This window comes from Anolis sagrei, chromosome X (genome assembly GCF_037176765.1).
Source record: "Anolis sagrei isolate rAnoSag1 chromosome X, rAnoSag1.mat, whole genome shotgun sequence".
In the NCBI taxonomy this organism is placed as follows: domain Eukaryota; kingdom Metazoa; phylum Chordata; class Lepidosauria; order Squamata; family Dactyloidae; genus Anolis; species Anolis sagrei.
In genome coordinates, this window is record NC_090034.1 from 96,256,328 (window position 1) to 96,270,010 (window position 13,683).

Sequence of the window (13,683 nt, forward strand, 5' to 3'; positions counted from 1 at the left end):
CTCACCAAGTTGAAGCAGAAGCCATCGATGGATTTATTTATTTTCGGCCAAAAGTGATGCCACCTTGCGGTAATCCGCCCCCAAAATAAGCTGAGATCCGTTACCTTTCCGCCGGAACGGTGCCTATTAATCTACTCACATTTGCATGTTTTTGAACTGCTAGGTTGGCAGAAGCTGGGGCTAACAGCTGGAGCTCATGCCGCTCTGAATAAATCTTTATTTATTTATTTACAGTATTTTCATTTACAGTTTCTCCCCCACAAACAATCTACTCCTATGTATTGTCAAAGGACACTTGTCTGCTGGAGCTAGGTGTGAATGTTTCAACTGACCACCTTTATTAGCATATAATGGCCTGGCAGTGCCTGGAGCAAACTTTTGTTGAGAGGCGATTAGATGTCCTTGTTCGTTTCATCTCTGTTGTTGTGCTGTTGTAATTTTAGAGTTTTTTAATACTTCTCAACAAAAGTTTGCTCCAGGCACTGTCAGGCCATTAGATGCTAATCAAGGTGGTCAGTTGAAACATTCACACCTAGCTCCAGCAGACAAGTGTCCTTTGTCCCACCCTGGTCATTCCACAGATATATAAAGCCCTTTTCCTACTTCCAACAGACCTCAAAACCTCTGAGGATGCTTGCCATAGATGCAGGCGAAACGTCAGGAGAGAATGCCTCTAGACCATGGCCATATAGCCCGAAAAAACCTACAACAACCCAATCTACTTCATCCCTATCTCATCCTGATTTTAGTATTTTTAGTATCTTAGTTTTTATCTTGCACATGCGGCCCGCTCATTGTTATGTTATTTTATTTAACTGTGTATGATTTTGCTTTATCGTCTTTGTACTCATATGTTGTATGTATTTTACTGTGTTGTTATTGTGTTTTGGTTTTACTTTATTGTAATATGCTGTTGGGCTTGGCCTCATGTAAGCCGCCCCGAGTCCCCATTGGGGAGATGATGGCGGGGTATTAAATAAAGGTTTTTTAAAAATATTATTATTATTATTATTATTATTATTATTATTATTATTATTTGTATTCCGCACTTCTCACCCCGCAGGGGACTCAGGGTGGATTACAATGCACATATACATGGCAAGCATTCAATGCCATAGACACACAACATATATAGACAGACACACAGAGGCTATTTAACTTTCCAGTTTCATGCGGCTATGCTTTGAATTCTGGCCACCGGAGGAGCTGTCGCTTCACCATCCACTTGTGACACCGATGGAGCACTTTCTCGTTCTTTTGCACACTGCTGAAGAGTTTTATGGTGTCGTAAATTAGGTCGGCAGTTTGAATCCCTCTGTTAGGCCCAGCTTCTGCCAACCTAGCAGTTCGAAAACTTGCAACTGTGAGTAGATCAATAGGTACTGCTCCGGCGGGAAGGTAATGGCACTCGATGCAGTCATGCTGGCCGCTTGACCTTGGAGGCGTCTACGGACAACACCAGTTGGGTACGACTAGACTTAATATCAGGGGAAACCTTTACCCTGTCATGTCTCTTCTCAGACTCCTTGGTTGACAAAGGACTCAATATGCAGGTTTGCTTTGGCCAAAGTTGACCTCTCACCATTGACTCGGTCTGAGCAAGGTCTCTCTCGGCATCTTGACAGGTTTCAGATTCAATAGCATCCCGTTGAACCTCTCAGCTCAGGATAGCCCTCTATTACAGTAATGGCATTCCATGAAGTCATGCTGGCCACATGACCTGGGAGGTGTCTACGGACAATGCCGGTTCTTCGGCTTAGAAATGGAGATGAGCACCACACCCCAGACACGACTGGACTTAATGTCAGGGGAAAACCTTTACCTTTACCTTACAGTAAGCGTCTTATTATTACTTCCATCTAGTGATTAATGTGCAGAAGAATCTCTCTGCACATGCTCAGGGGAGTGCGCTTGGATGTTTTGCTCATCTGGCTGCATCAGGAATCAAGCCAGACGGTGGAGGATGGAGACCAGGTGCTGCTAGGGTTGTGAGGGGGTGGAAGCGTGTGGGGATCTAATGGGGGTCTTTTAGAGGATGTTCCTTTTCCAAGCCAGCTATGGCACTCTCTTTGCGTCCATGGAGTATTCAAGGTGGGATGGATCGTTGCAGTGCTCCCCTCCCTCATGGAGTCCCCCCCCTCCCTCATCACTCTCTTCTGCTTCTTCTTCTTCTTCTTTCTCCCCCGCATTCTCTCCTCCCGCCGAGACCCCAGCAAAGGCCCTCTTTCCTTCCGCCCCTCCGTCTGCATGTGGGGCTGCTGCAAATCCACTTAGTAACTCAAGTCCCGGTCAGGGCAAGAATGTCAGGAATTAGATGTTTGGCGAGAGGATGGGGGGTGGAAGAGGAAAGGGAAGGGGGCAGGACGGCAGGGGGCGGATGGGCCGCAGGGGAGCCCAGGTGGCACCCATGGCACCTTGATATGGAGTCGGCCCCCACCCCAAAGGATAGCCATTACCATCAAATAGGGGGTGGGAGGCTTTTCTGTTTATTCCATCATGATACTAGAATCCCAGGGGGGTGTTGTTCCTCCTTGCAGTTGTCTGGTGGAAGACTCAGGAATGATGAGAAGACATCTTCCTTATCCATCATCTGGAACTGCCAGAGCTCTTTGGCAGCGGAATATGCTGCCTCAGAGTGCAGCTGAGTCTCCTTCTCTGGAAGCCTTAAAACAGAGTCCGTATGGCCATCTGTCAGGAATGCTTGGATGGTATTTCCTTGCATGGCAAGGGGTTGAATTGGATAGGCCAACTTTATGAGTCTGGGGCCCCTTCCACATCTATATAAATAAAAATGTAATGTTTGTTTTGGGATTAACACAACTCAAAAACCACTGGGCGATTTGACACCAAATTTGGACACAAGACACCTAACAGGCCAACGAGTGTCCATCACCGCTAAACACACACACACACACAACCTTAGCGGAACAGACTTAAAAAACCCAAAAACACAAAATATATACATATACACATACACTCATATACATATACACATGCACACATTCACACACACACACGTATATATATTCACAAACACACAGAAATATACACACACAGAAATATACATATACACATGCACACACATATACACAAGATGCATGTAAACATGTTGTTGTTGTTGTTGTTCATTCGTTCAGTCGTCTCCGACTCTTCGTGACCTCATGAACCAGCCCACGCCAGAGCTCCCTGTCGGCCGTTACCACCCCCAGCTCCCTCAAGGTCAGTCCAGTCACTTCAAGGATGCCATCCATCCATCTTGCCCTTGGTCGGCCCCTTTTCCTTTTGCCTTCCACTTTCCCCAGCATAATTGTCTTCTCTAGGCTTTCCTGTCTCCTCATGATGTGGCCAAAGTACTTCAACTTTGTCTCTAGTATCTTTCCCTCCAGTGAGCAGTCGGGCTTTATTTCCTGGAGGATGGACTGGTTGGATCTTCTCGCAGTCCAAGGCACTCTCAGAACTTTCCTCCAACACCACAGCTCAAAAGCATCGATCTTCCTTCGCTCAGCCTTCCCTAAGGTCCAGCTCTCACATCCGTAGGTTACTACAGGGAATACCATGGCTTTGACTAGGCGGATCTTTGTTGCCAGTCTGATGTCTCTACTCTTTATTATTTTATCGAGATTGGACATTGCTCTCCTCCCAAGAAGTAAGCGTCTTCTGATTTCCTGGCCACAGTCTGCATCTGCAGTAATCTTTGCACCTAGAAATACAAAGTCTGTCACGGCCTCCACTGTTTCTCCCTCTATTTTCCAGTTGTCAATCATTCTTGTTGCCATAATCTTGGTTTTTTTGACGTTTAGCTGCAACCTGGCTTTTGCGCTTTCTTCTTTCGCCTTGATTAGAAGGCTCCTCAGCTCCTCCTCGCTTTCGGCCATCAGAGTGGTGTCATCTGCATATCTGAGGTTGTTAATGTTTCTTCCAGCAATTTTCACCCCAGCTTTGCATTCATCCAGCCCCGCACATCGCATGATGTGTTCTGCATACAAGTTAAAAAGGTTGGGTGAGAGGATGCAGCCTTGCCGTACGCCTTTCCCAATCTTGAACCAGTCTGTTGTTCCGTGGTCAGTTCTTACTGTTGCTACTTGGTCTTTGTACAGATTCCTCAGGAGAGAGACAAGGTGACTTGGTATCCCCATCCCACCAAGAACTTGCCACAATTTATTATGATCCACACAGTCAAAGGCTTTAGAATAGTCAATGAAGCAGAAGTAGATGTTTTTCTGAAACTCCCTGCCTTTCTCCATTATCCAGCGGATATTGGCAATCTGGTCTCTCGTTCCTCTGCCTTTTCTAAACCCAGCTTGAACATCTGGCAACTCTCGCTCCATGTATTGCTGGAGTCTTCCTTGCAGGATCTTGAGCATTACCTTACTGGCATGAGAAATAAGGGCCACTGTACGGAAGTTTGAGCAGTCTTTCGCATTTCCCTTTTTTGGTATGGGGATATAAGTTGATTTTTTCCAGTCTGATGGCCATTCTTGTGTTTTCCATATTTGCTGGCAAATGGCATGCATCACCTTGACAGCATCATCTTTTAAGATTTTAAACAGTTCAGCTGGGATCCCGTCGTCTCCTGCTGCATGTAAACATATAAACACACAAATACACAAATATATACATATACACATGCACACATTCACACACACACACACACATATATATATATTCACAAACACACAGAAATATATACACACAGAAATAAACATATAAACATGCACACATACATACATATACACATGCACACACATATACACATACACATACACACATATACACACAAATATGCATATAGACAAGCACACACATATACACAAGATGCATGTGCACATATAAACACACAAATACACAAATATATATACACACATATACATGCAGACACATGCACAGACATATGCATATACACATATTCATATACACATACATGCACACATATACACACAAATATGCATATAGACAAGCACACACATATACACAAGATGCATGTAAACATATAAACACACAAATACACAAATATATATACACACTTATATACATGCAGACACATGCACAGACATATGCATATACACATATTCATATACACATACATGCACACATATACACACAAATATGTATATAGACAAGCACGCACATATACACAAGATGCATGTAAACATATAAACACACAAATACACAAATATATATACACACTTATATACATACATACACATACACAGACATATACATATACATACACACATATACACACAAATATGCATATAGACAAGCACACACATATACACAATATGCATGTACACATATAAACACACAAACACACATATATACACAAATATATACACACACAGAAACACATATGTACACACAGAAAACACATATACACAGACTGGGCCACAGCAACGCCTGGCGGGGACGGCTAATCCATATAAATAAAAATGTAATGTTTGTTTGTGGGATTAACATAACTCAAAAACCACTGGACGAATTGTCACAAAATTTGGCCACAAGACACCTACTAACCCGAGGAGTGACCATCACTCAAAAAATTGATTTTGTCATTTGAGAGTTGTAGTTGCTGGGATTTATAGTTCACCTACAATCAAAGAGCATTTTGAACTCCACCAATGATGGAATTGAACCAAACTTGGCACACAGGACTCCCGTGACCAACAGAAAACACTAGAAGGTTTTGGTGGGCATTGACCTTGAGTTTGGGAGTTTTAGTTCACCTACATTCAGAGAGCACTGTGGACTCAAACAATGATGGATCTGGACCAAACTTTGCACGGATATTCCATATGCCCAAATAGGAACACAGATGGAGTTTGGGGGAAATAGACCTTGACATTTGGGAGTTGTAGTTACTGGGATTTATAGTTCACTTACAACCAAAGAGCATGCTGAACCCCACCAACGAGAGAATTGGGGCAAACTTCCCACGCAGAACCCCCATCCAGTCTAACTCCCTTCACGAAGGCAAGAAAACGTAATCAAAGCCCTCCTGACAAAGAGCCATCCAGCCATAGATATAAACAGATATGTATGATTCACACACACAGACATAGTATCATAGATTTGAAAGGGACCTCTAAAGAAGGACAATGATATGTTGCATGTTCCAGAGTGGGTAAACCAGGCAATCTCTACATCAACACTGACAAAGAAACAACAAGAAATTCCGTTCACCCACAAGCATAAAGATATTACATATATTAGAAAGCAACCCTTTCTAATTACTTTATTCTCCAGATCACCAGACTAGGCCACAGCAACACGTGGCAGGGGACTACTAGTAGCTGAATACATTCCTAAATCTTTTGCTTTGAACTGGAATATATGGCAGTGTGGACTCAGATAACCCAGTTCAAAGCAGGTATCGTGGGATTTTCTGCCTTGATATTCTGGGTTATTTGGTGTGTGGAAGGACCCTAAGTTGTAGTGATGGCCACCAACTAAAATGGTTTTTAAAAGGGAAATGTGGCAAATACATTGATGAGCAGGACGGTCGGTTATCCAGCACCAAAGACAGGTTGACGTTCAGTTAGTCCAGTGTTTTTCAACTTGGGGGTCGTGACCTCTGGGTGGGTCGCGTAGGGATATCAAAGGGGTCACCAAAGACTATCAGAAAACACAGTATTTTCTGTTGGGGGTTCTATGTAGGACGTTTGGCCCAATTCTCTCATTGGTGGGGTTCAGAATGCTCTTTGATTGTAGGTGAACTATAGATCCCAGCAACTACAACTCCCAAATGTCAAGGTCTATTTCCCCCAAACTTCACCAGTGGTCACATATTGGATATTCATGCCAAGTTTGGTCCAGATCCATCATTGTTTGAGTCCACAGTGCTCTCTGGATTGGTGGGGGGGGGGGGGGGGGCTGCTCATCTAAGCCGAAGAGATGGAGTTGTCCGTAGACACCTCCAAGGTCACGTGGCTGATATGACTGCATGGAGCGCCTTACCTTCTCGCTGAAGCAGTACCTAATGATCTACTCACATTTGCATGTTTTCAAACTGCGACATTGGCAGAAGATGGGGCTAACAGTGGAAGCTCACCCCCTTCCCTGGATTCAAACCACCGACCTTTCAGTCAGTAAGTTCAGCAGCTCCGCGGTTTAACCCACTGCACCACCAGAGGGTTCATAAGACATGATAGATATGTTTAAATATTTAAAAGGATGTCTTGTTGAAGAGGGCAAGCTTGTTTTCTGCTGCTCTGGGGACTGACTAGAACACAATGAAGCAATGAGTTCAAAACAGGAAAGGAGTAAGTTTCCCATCTGAACCTTAGGAAGAATTTCCTGACTGTGAGAGCTGTTCAGCAGTGGAACTCTCTGCCTTGGAGTGTGGTGGAGGCTCCTTCTTTGGAGGCTTTTATACAGAGGCTGGATGGCCATCTGTCAGGGGTGCTTTGAATGCATTTTCCTGCTTCTTGGCAGGGGATTCGAATGGATAGCCCACAAGGTCTCTTCCAACTCTGTCATTCTATGATTCTATGATTCTAAACTGCATTAAATCTGTAGTGTAGAGCAGGCATGGGCAAACTTTTGCCCTCCAGATGTTTTGGACTTCAACTCTCATCTTTCCTAACAGCCTCAGGCCCTTTCCTTTTCCCATTCAGCCACCTAAGCCAAAATCATGTCAAAACCTTCGACAACACATTGAAATGCCTAACTGTGAGCGTTGTTCAGCAGTGGAACTCTCAATCCCAGAGTGCAGTGGAGATGCCATTTTGAGAAGTATTGATAAAGAAAACTGTGAGAGCTGTTCAGCAGTGGAACTCTCTGCCCCAGAGTGTGGTGGAGGCTCCTTCTTTGGAGGCTTTTATACAGAGATTGGATGGCCATCTGTCGGGGGTGCTTTGAATGCAATTGTCCTGCTACTTGGCTTAAGTGTCCGGGGGGGGGGGGGGGGGGCTGAGGCTGTTAGGAAAGATGGGAGTTGAAGTCTAAAACACCTGGAGGACATAAGTTTGCCAATGCCTGCTCTACACTACAGATTTAATGCAGTTTAGAATCATAGAATCATAGAGTTGGAAGAGACCTTGTGGGCTATCCAGTCCAATCCCCTGCCAAGAAGCAGGAAAATTGCATTCAAAGCACCCCCGACAGATGGCCAACCAGAGAAGGAAGGAATTTCCTGGCCTCGGCCCAAGCCAGAGAAGCCAGTTTTAAAGCCAGAGAAGCCAGTTTTAAACCAGGGAAGGAAAGAATTTGCTTGCTTTTCCCCGCTTCTGGTCCCTGTCCTCGGCTCAAGCCAGAGAAGCCAGTTTTAAACCAGGGAAGGAAGGAATTTCCTCTGCTTGCTTTTCCCCGCTTCTGGTCCCTGGCCTTGGGTCAAGCCAGAGAAGCCAGTTTTAAACCAGAGAAGGAAGGAATTTCCTGGCCTTGGCTCAAGCCAGAGAAGTCAGTTTTAAAGCCAGAGAAGCCAGTTTTAAGCCAGGGAAGGAAAGAATTTCCTCTGCTTGCTTTTCCCCGCTTCTGGTCCCTGGCCTCGGCTCAAGCCAGAGAAGCCAGTTTTAAACCTGGGAAGGAAGGAATTTCCTGGTCTTGGCTCAAGCCAGAGAAGCTGGTTTTAAAGCCAGAGAAGCCCGTTTTAAACCAGGGAAGGAAGGAATTTCCTGGCCTCAGCTCAAGCCAGAGAAGCCAATTTTAAAGCCAGAGAAGTCAGTTTTAAACTAATGAAGGAAGGAATTTCCTGGCCTCGGCTCAAGCCAGAGAAGCCAATTTTAAAGCCAGAGAAGCCCATTTTAAACCAGGGAAGGAAGGAATTTCCTGGCCTCAGCTCAAGCCAGAGAAGCCAATTTTAAAGCCAGAGAAGCCAGTTTTAAACTAGGGAAGGAAGGAATTTCCTGGCCTCAGCTCAAGCCAGAGAAGCCAATTTTAAAGCCAGAGAAGTCAGTTTTAAACCAGGGAAGGAAGGAATTTCCTGGCCTTGGCTCAAGCTAGAGAAGCCAGTTTTAAAGCTAGAGAAGCCAGTTTTAAGCCAGGGAAGGAAGGAATTTCCTCTGCTTGCTGTTTCCCGCTTCTGGTCCCTGTCCTCAGCTCAAGCCAGAAAAGCCAGGTTTAAACCAGGAAAGGAAGGAATTTCCTGGCCTCGGCTCAAGCCAGAGAAGCCAGTTTTAAAGCCAGAGAAGTCAGTTTTAAACCAAGGAAAGAAGGAATTTCCTGGATTCGGCTCAAGCCAGAGAAACCAGTTTTAAAACCAGAGAAGCCAGTTTTAAACCAAGGAAGGAAGGAATTTCCTGGCCTCGGCTCAAGCCAGAGAAACCAGTTTTAAAACCAGAGAAGCCAGTTTTAAACCAGGGAAGGAAGGAATTTCCTCTGCTTGCTTTTCCCCGCTTCTGGTCCCTGGCCTTGGGTCAAGCCAGAGAAGCCAGTTTTAAACCAGAGAAGGAAGGAATTTCCTGGCCTTGGCTCAAGCCAGAGAAGTCAGTTTTAAAGCAAGAGAAGCCAGTTTTAAGCCAGGGAAGGAAAGAATTTCCTCTGCTTGCTTTTCCCCGCTTCTGATCCCTGGCCTCGGCTCAAGCCAGAGAAGCCAGTTTTAAACCTGGGAAGGAAGGAATTTCCTGGTCTTGGCTCAAGCCAGAGAAGCTGGTTTTAAAGCCAGAGAAGCCCGTTTTAAACCAGGGAAGGAAGGAATTTCCTGGCCTCAGCTCAAGCCAGAGAAGCCAATTTTAAAGCCAGAGAAGTCAGTTTTAAACTAATGAAGGAAGGAATTTCCTGGCCTCGGCTCAAGCCAGAGAAGCCAATTTTAAAGCCAGAGAAGCCAGTTTTAAACTAGGGAAGGAAGGAATTTCCTGGCCTCAGCTCAAGCCAGAGAAGCCAATTTTAAAGCCAAAGAAGTCAGTTTTAAACCAGGGAAGGAAGGAATTTCCTGGCCTTGGCTCAAGCTAGAGAAGCCAGTTTTAAAGCTAGAGAAGCCAGTTTTAAGCCAGGGAAGGAAGGAATTTCCTCTGCTTGCTGTTTCCCGCTTCTGGTCCTTGTCCTCAGCTCAAGCCAGAAAAGCCAGGTTTAAACCAGGAAAGGAAGGAATTTCCTGGCCTCGGCTCAAGCCAGAGAAGCCAGTTTTAAAGCCAGAGAAGTCAGTTTTAAACCAAGGAAAGAAGGAATTTCCTGGACTCGGCTCAAGCCAGAGAAACCAGTTTTAAAACCAGAGAAGCCAGTTTTAAACCAAGGAAGGAAGGAATTTCCTGGCCTCGGCTCAAGCCAGAGAAGCCAGTTTTAAAGCCAGAGAAGTCAGTTTTAAACCAAGGAAAGAAGGAATTTCCTGGACTCGGCTCAAGCCAGAGAAACCAGTTTTAAAACCAGAGAAGCCAGTTTTAAACCAGGGAAGGAAGGAATTTCCTGGCCTTGGCTCAAGCAAGAGAAGCCAGTTTTAAACCAGAGAAGGAAGGACTTTCCTTTTACCTGCTTTTCTCCCACTTCTGGAGGAAAACAACTACTTTCAAAGTAAAGACCACCCACTTTCAAACCATTAAAGAAGTCTTGGACCTTTCGAAAAGTTTTGAACATTTTTTCCTGTGACTTTAGAATGGAACCACCTGCGCCCCCTCCATCCGAAACGAGTTTGAACCATTATTGTTTTTAGTCAAACAAACCTATTGGCTACAGAGGCGCCTGTCTGTGCAGCAACCCTGGCTTTGACATCCCCTCCTCCGACCCTGATGAGAAGAGCAGGCTTGTGTTGGCTGGGGAAGGAACTCAAGTGGCCGCTCCTCCTGCCCTGGGACAAGGCTGTGGCACGAGCAGCATCCCTGGCCAAGGCTGCTCCCTCCCTCCCTCCCTGCCTCCCTCTTACCTGGCCGCCTTGGAGGCCCTCCCCGCGGGCTCCTTCTTGCGCCTCCCCAGAGCATCCTCCTTCTCCTCCATCGCTGCCTTTGCCAGCAAGGCCAGCAAGCAGAGCGCGCCCAGAGCCGGTGCCCGCATCTCGCCGGCCTTTTGGACGGGGCGCTCCGGGAGAGGCGAGAACGGGGGCCAGCGGGGGCCGGGCCGGGCTCTCTGGCCGCCAATGGGAGCCCAAGCCGGACTCGCCGGCCCCTCCAGCCAGCAGCCAATGGCCAGGCAACCGGCCTCCGGACGGGGAGGGGCGGCAGAGAGCCGCAGGTGCTGCCTCGTCGGGGGAGGGAAGGAGGAGGAGGAGGGGAGAGGCAGCCATCGCATCCTCGAGTTGGAAGGGACCCCCAAAGGCCATCTAGTCTGACCCCCTTCTGCACGGCATCTGGACCACTCTGTCAACCACTAGGCCAGACAATGAAACCCACAAACGCAACAGCAAAGCTTTGTGGCCCCATTTCTTAAGATTGGTTCTGCATCTCGTGTTGCCCGGTCTTCTGTGTGCCCTGGAGGGAGCCTCTCATTTGGTATCAGCCATGGCTTGAGGTGCTGGGTTTTAGCCTGCCACTTTTGGACTCTGGCTTGCTGAAGTCTTCCTGTGAGTATCTCTGTAGATCTCAAACTATTTCTTGATTTAAGGCACTGGCTGATATCTGAACAATGAAAATGAATTGCCAGTATTGAAAAACACTAGAATCAAGACTAAGTAACACCACCCAGGCACAGGAAGTCTCCATAGAATCATAGAATCAAAGAGTTGGAAGAGACCTCATGGGCCATCCAGTCCAACCCCCTGCCAAGAAGCAGGAATATTGCATTCAAATCACCCCTGACAGATGGCCATCCAACCCCTGTTTAAAAGCTTCCAATGAAGGAGCCTCCACCACACTCCGGGGCAGAGAGTTCCACTGCTGAACGGCTCTCACAGTCAGGAAGTTCTTCCTCATGTTCAGGTGGAATCTCCTCTCTTGTAGTTTGAAGCCATTGTTCCGCATCCTAGTCTCCAGGGCAGCAGAAAACAAGTTTGCTCCCTCCTCCCTGTGGCTTCCTCTCACATATTTATATATGGCTATCATGTCTCCTCTCAGCCTTCTCTTCTTCAGGCTAAACATGCCCAGCTCCTTAAGCCGCTCCTCATAGGGCTTGTTCTCCAGACCCTTGATCATTTTAGTCGCCCTTCTCTGGACACATTCCAGCTTGTCAATATCACTCTCTCTTGAATTGTGGTGCCCAGAATTGGACACAATATTCCAGGTGTGGTCTAACCAGAGCAGAATAGAGGGGTAGCATTACTTCCCTAGATCTAGACACTATGCTCCTATTAATGCAGGGCAAAATCCCAGACTTTAACCAATATAGAGCTTTGCCTAGGTGAACCTCATCACACTACAGCAGTGGTTCCCAACCTGTGGTCGGCAAGAACGAAAATATGGTCCACGGCCTCACCATTACTACACTGCATATTGTTGATATGTTCAGTCACTTCCAACTCTTCATGACCCCCTGGACCAGCCCATGCCAGAGCTTCCTGTCAGCCGTGGCTACCTCCAATTCCTTCAAAGTCAAGACAGTCACTTCAGGGATACCATCCATCCATCTTGCCCTTGGTCGGCCCCTCTTCCTTTTTCCTTCCATTTTCCCCAGCATCATTGTCTTCTCCAAGCTGTCTTGTCATGATGTGGCCAAAGTACTTCATCCTTGCCTCTAATATCCTTCCCTCCAATGAGCAATTGGGCTTTATTTCCTGGAGTATGGACTGGTTTGATCTTCTTGCGGTCCAAGGCACTCTCAGAACTTTCCTCCAACACCACAATTCAGAAGTGTCTATCTCCCTTCGCTCAGCCTTCCTAATGGTCTAGCTCTCGCATCTATAGATTACAATTGCTTTAACTATGTGGACCTTCGTTGCCAGTGTGATGTCTCTCTACACTGTTCATAGAATCATAGAATTGTAGAGTTGGAGGAGACCTTGAGGGCCATCCAGTCCAACTCCATTCTGCCAAGAAGCAGGACAATTGCATTCAAAGCACGCCCGACAGATGGTCAGCCAGCCTCAGCTTAAAAACCTCCAAAGAAGGAACCTCCTCCACACTCTGGGTCAGAGAGTTCCACTGCTGAACAGCTCTCACAGTCAGAAAGTTCTTCCTAATGTTCAGATGGAATCTCCTTTCCTGTAGTATGAAGTAATTGTTCCATTGTGTCCCAGTCTCCAGGGCATCAGAAAACATGCTTGCTCCCTCCTCCCTATGACTTCCCCTCACATCTTGATCCATGGCCCTCATCATGTCTCCTCTCACCCTTCTCTTCTGCAGGCTAAATATGCCCAGCCTTTTAAGCTACTCCTCATAGGGCTTGTTATCCAGATCCTTGATCATTCCAGCTTGTCAACATCTCTCTTCAACTGCGCTGCCCTGAATTGGACATAGTATGATTCCAGGTGTGGTCTGAACAAGGCAAACTAGAGGGACAGCATGTCTTCCCTGGATCTAGGCACTAGACTCCTTTTTATGCAGGCCAAAATCTCATCAGCTTTTTAAGCTGGCACATCACATTGTTGTCTGGAAACCATGTGGCAACGAGATTGACAGGCCTCGCGAAGCCCTTATAGTGCCGAGACAACAGGGATGTCGGGAGGGGAGAGACTTACTACCCACAAAGGATTACTACTACCACATCAGCTCTAGATTATTAAATATGGTTTTCTGTGGGCAAGCACATAGTGACTATTGGATGACATATCTTCTGTATCAGAAACTAGAGTTGATGCAATTTCCTGAATTAGCACCCCAAATAACTAAACCAAATACTGATTTGGTACTAACTTTGGAAGTGGTCCTTGGTCAAAGTAGTCTCTGG

At 46.3% G+C, this 13,683-nt stretch overlaps 1 protein-coding gene across 1 annotated transcript in view; it reads right to left on the bottom strand.

Annotated features, from left to right (window-relative positions):
* LOC132780139 (latent-transforming growth factor beta-binding protein 4) overlaps positions 1–11,154 on the bottom strand; it is a 95,407-nt gene extending 84,253 nt beyond the window's left edge. Inside the window, 3 exon segments of the mRNA XM_067460851.1 lie at positions 10,793–10,971; positions 10,974–11,127; positions 11,129–11,154. Of these exon segments, the coding sequence (XP_067316952.1) occupies positions 10,793–10,971; positions 10,974–11,127; positions 11,129–11,154 (359 nt within the window).
* Between the last annotated feature and the right edge of the window lie 2,529 nt (positions 11,155–13,683).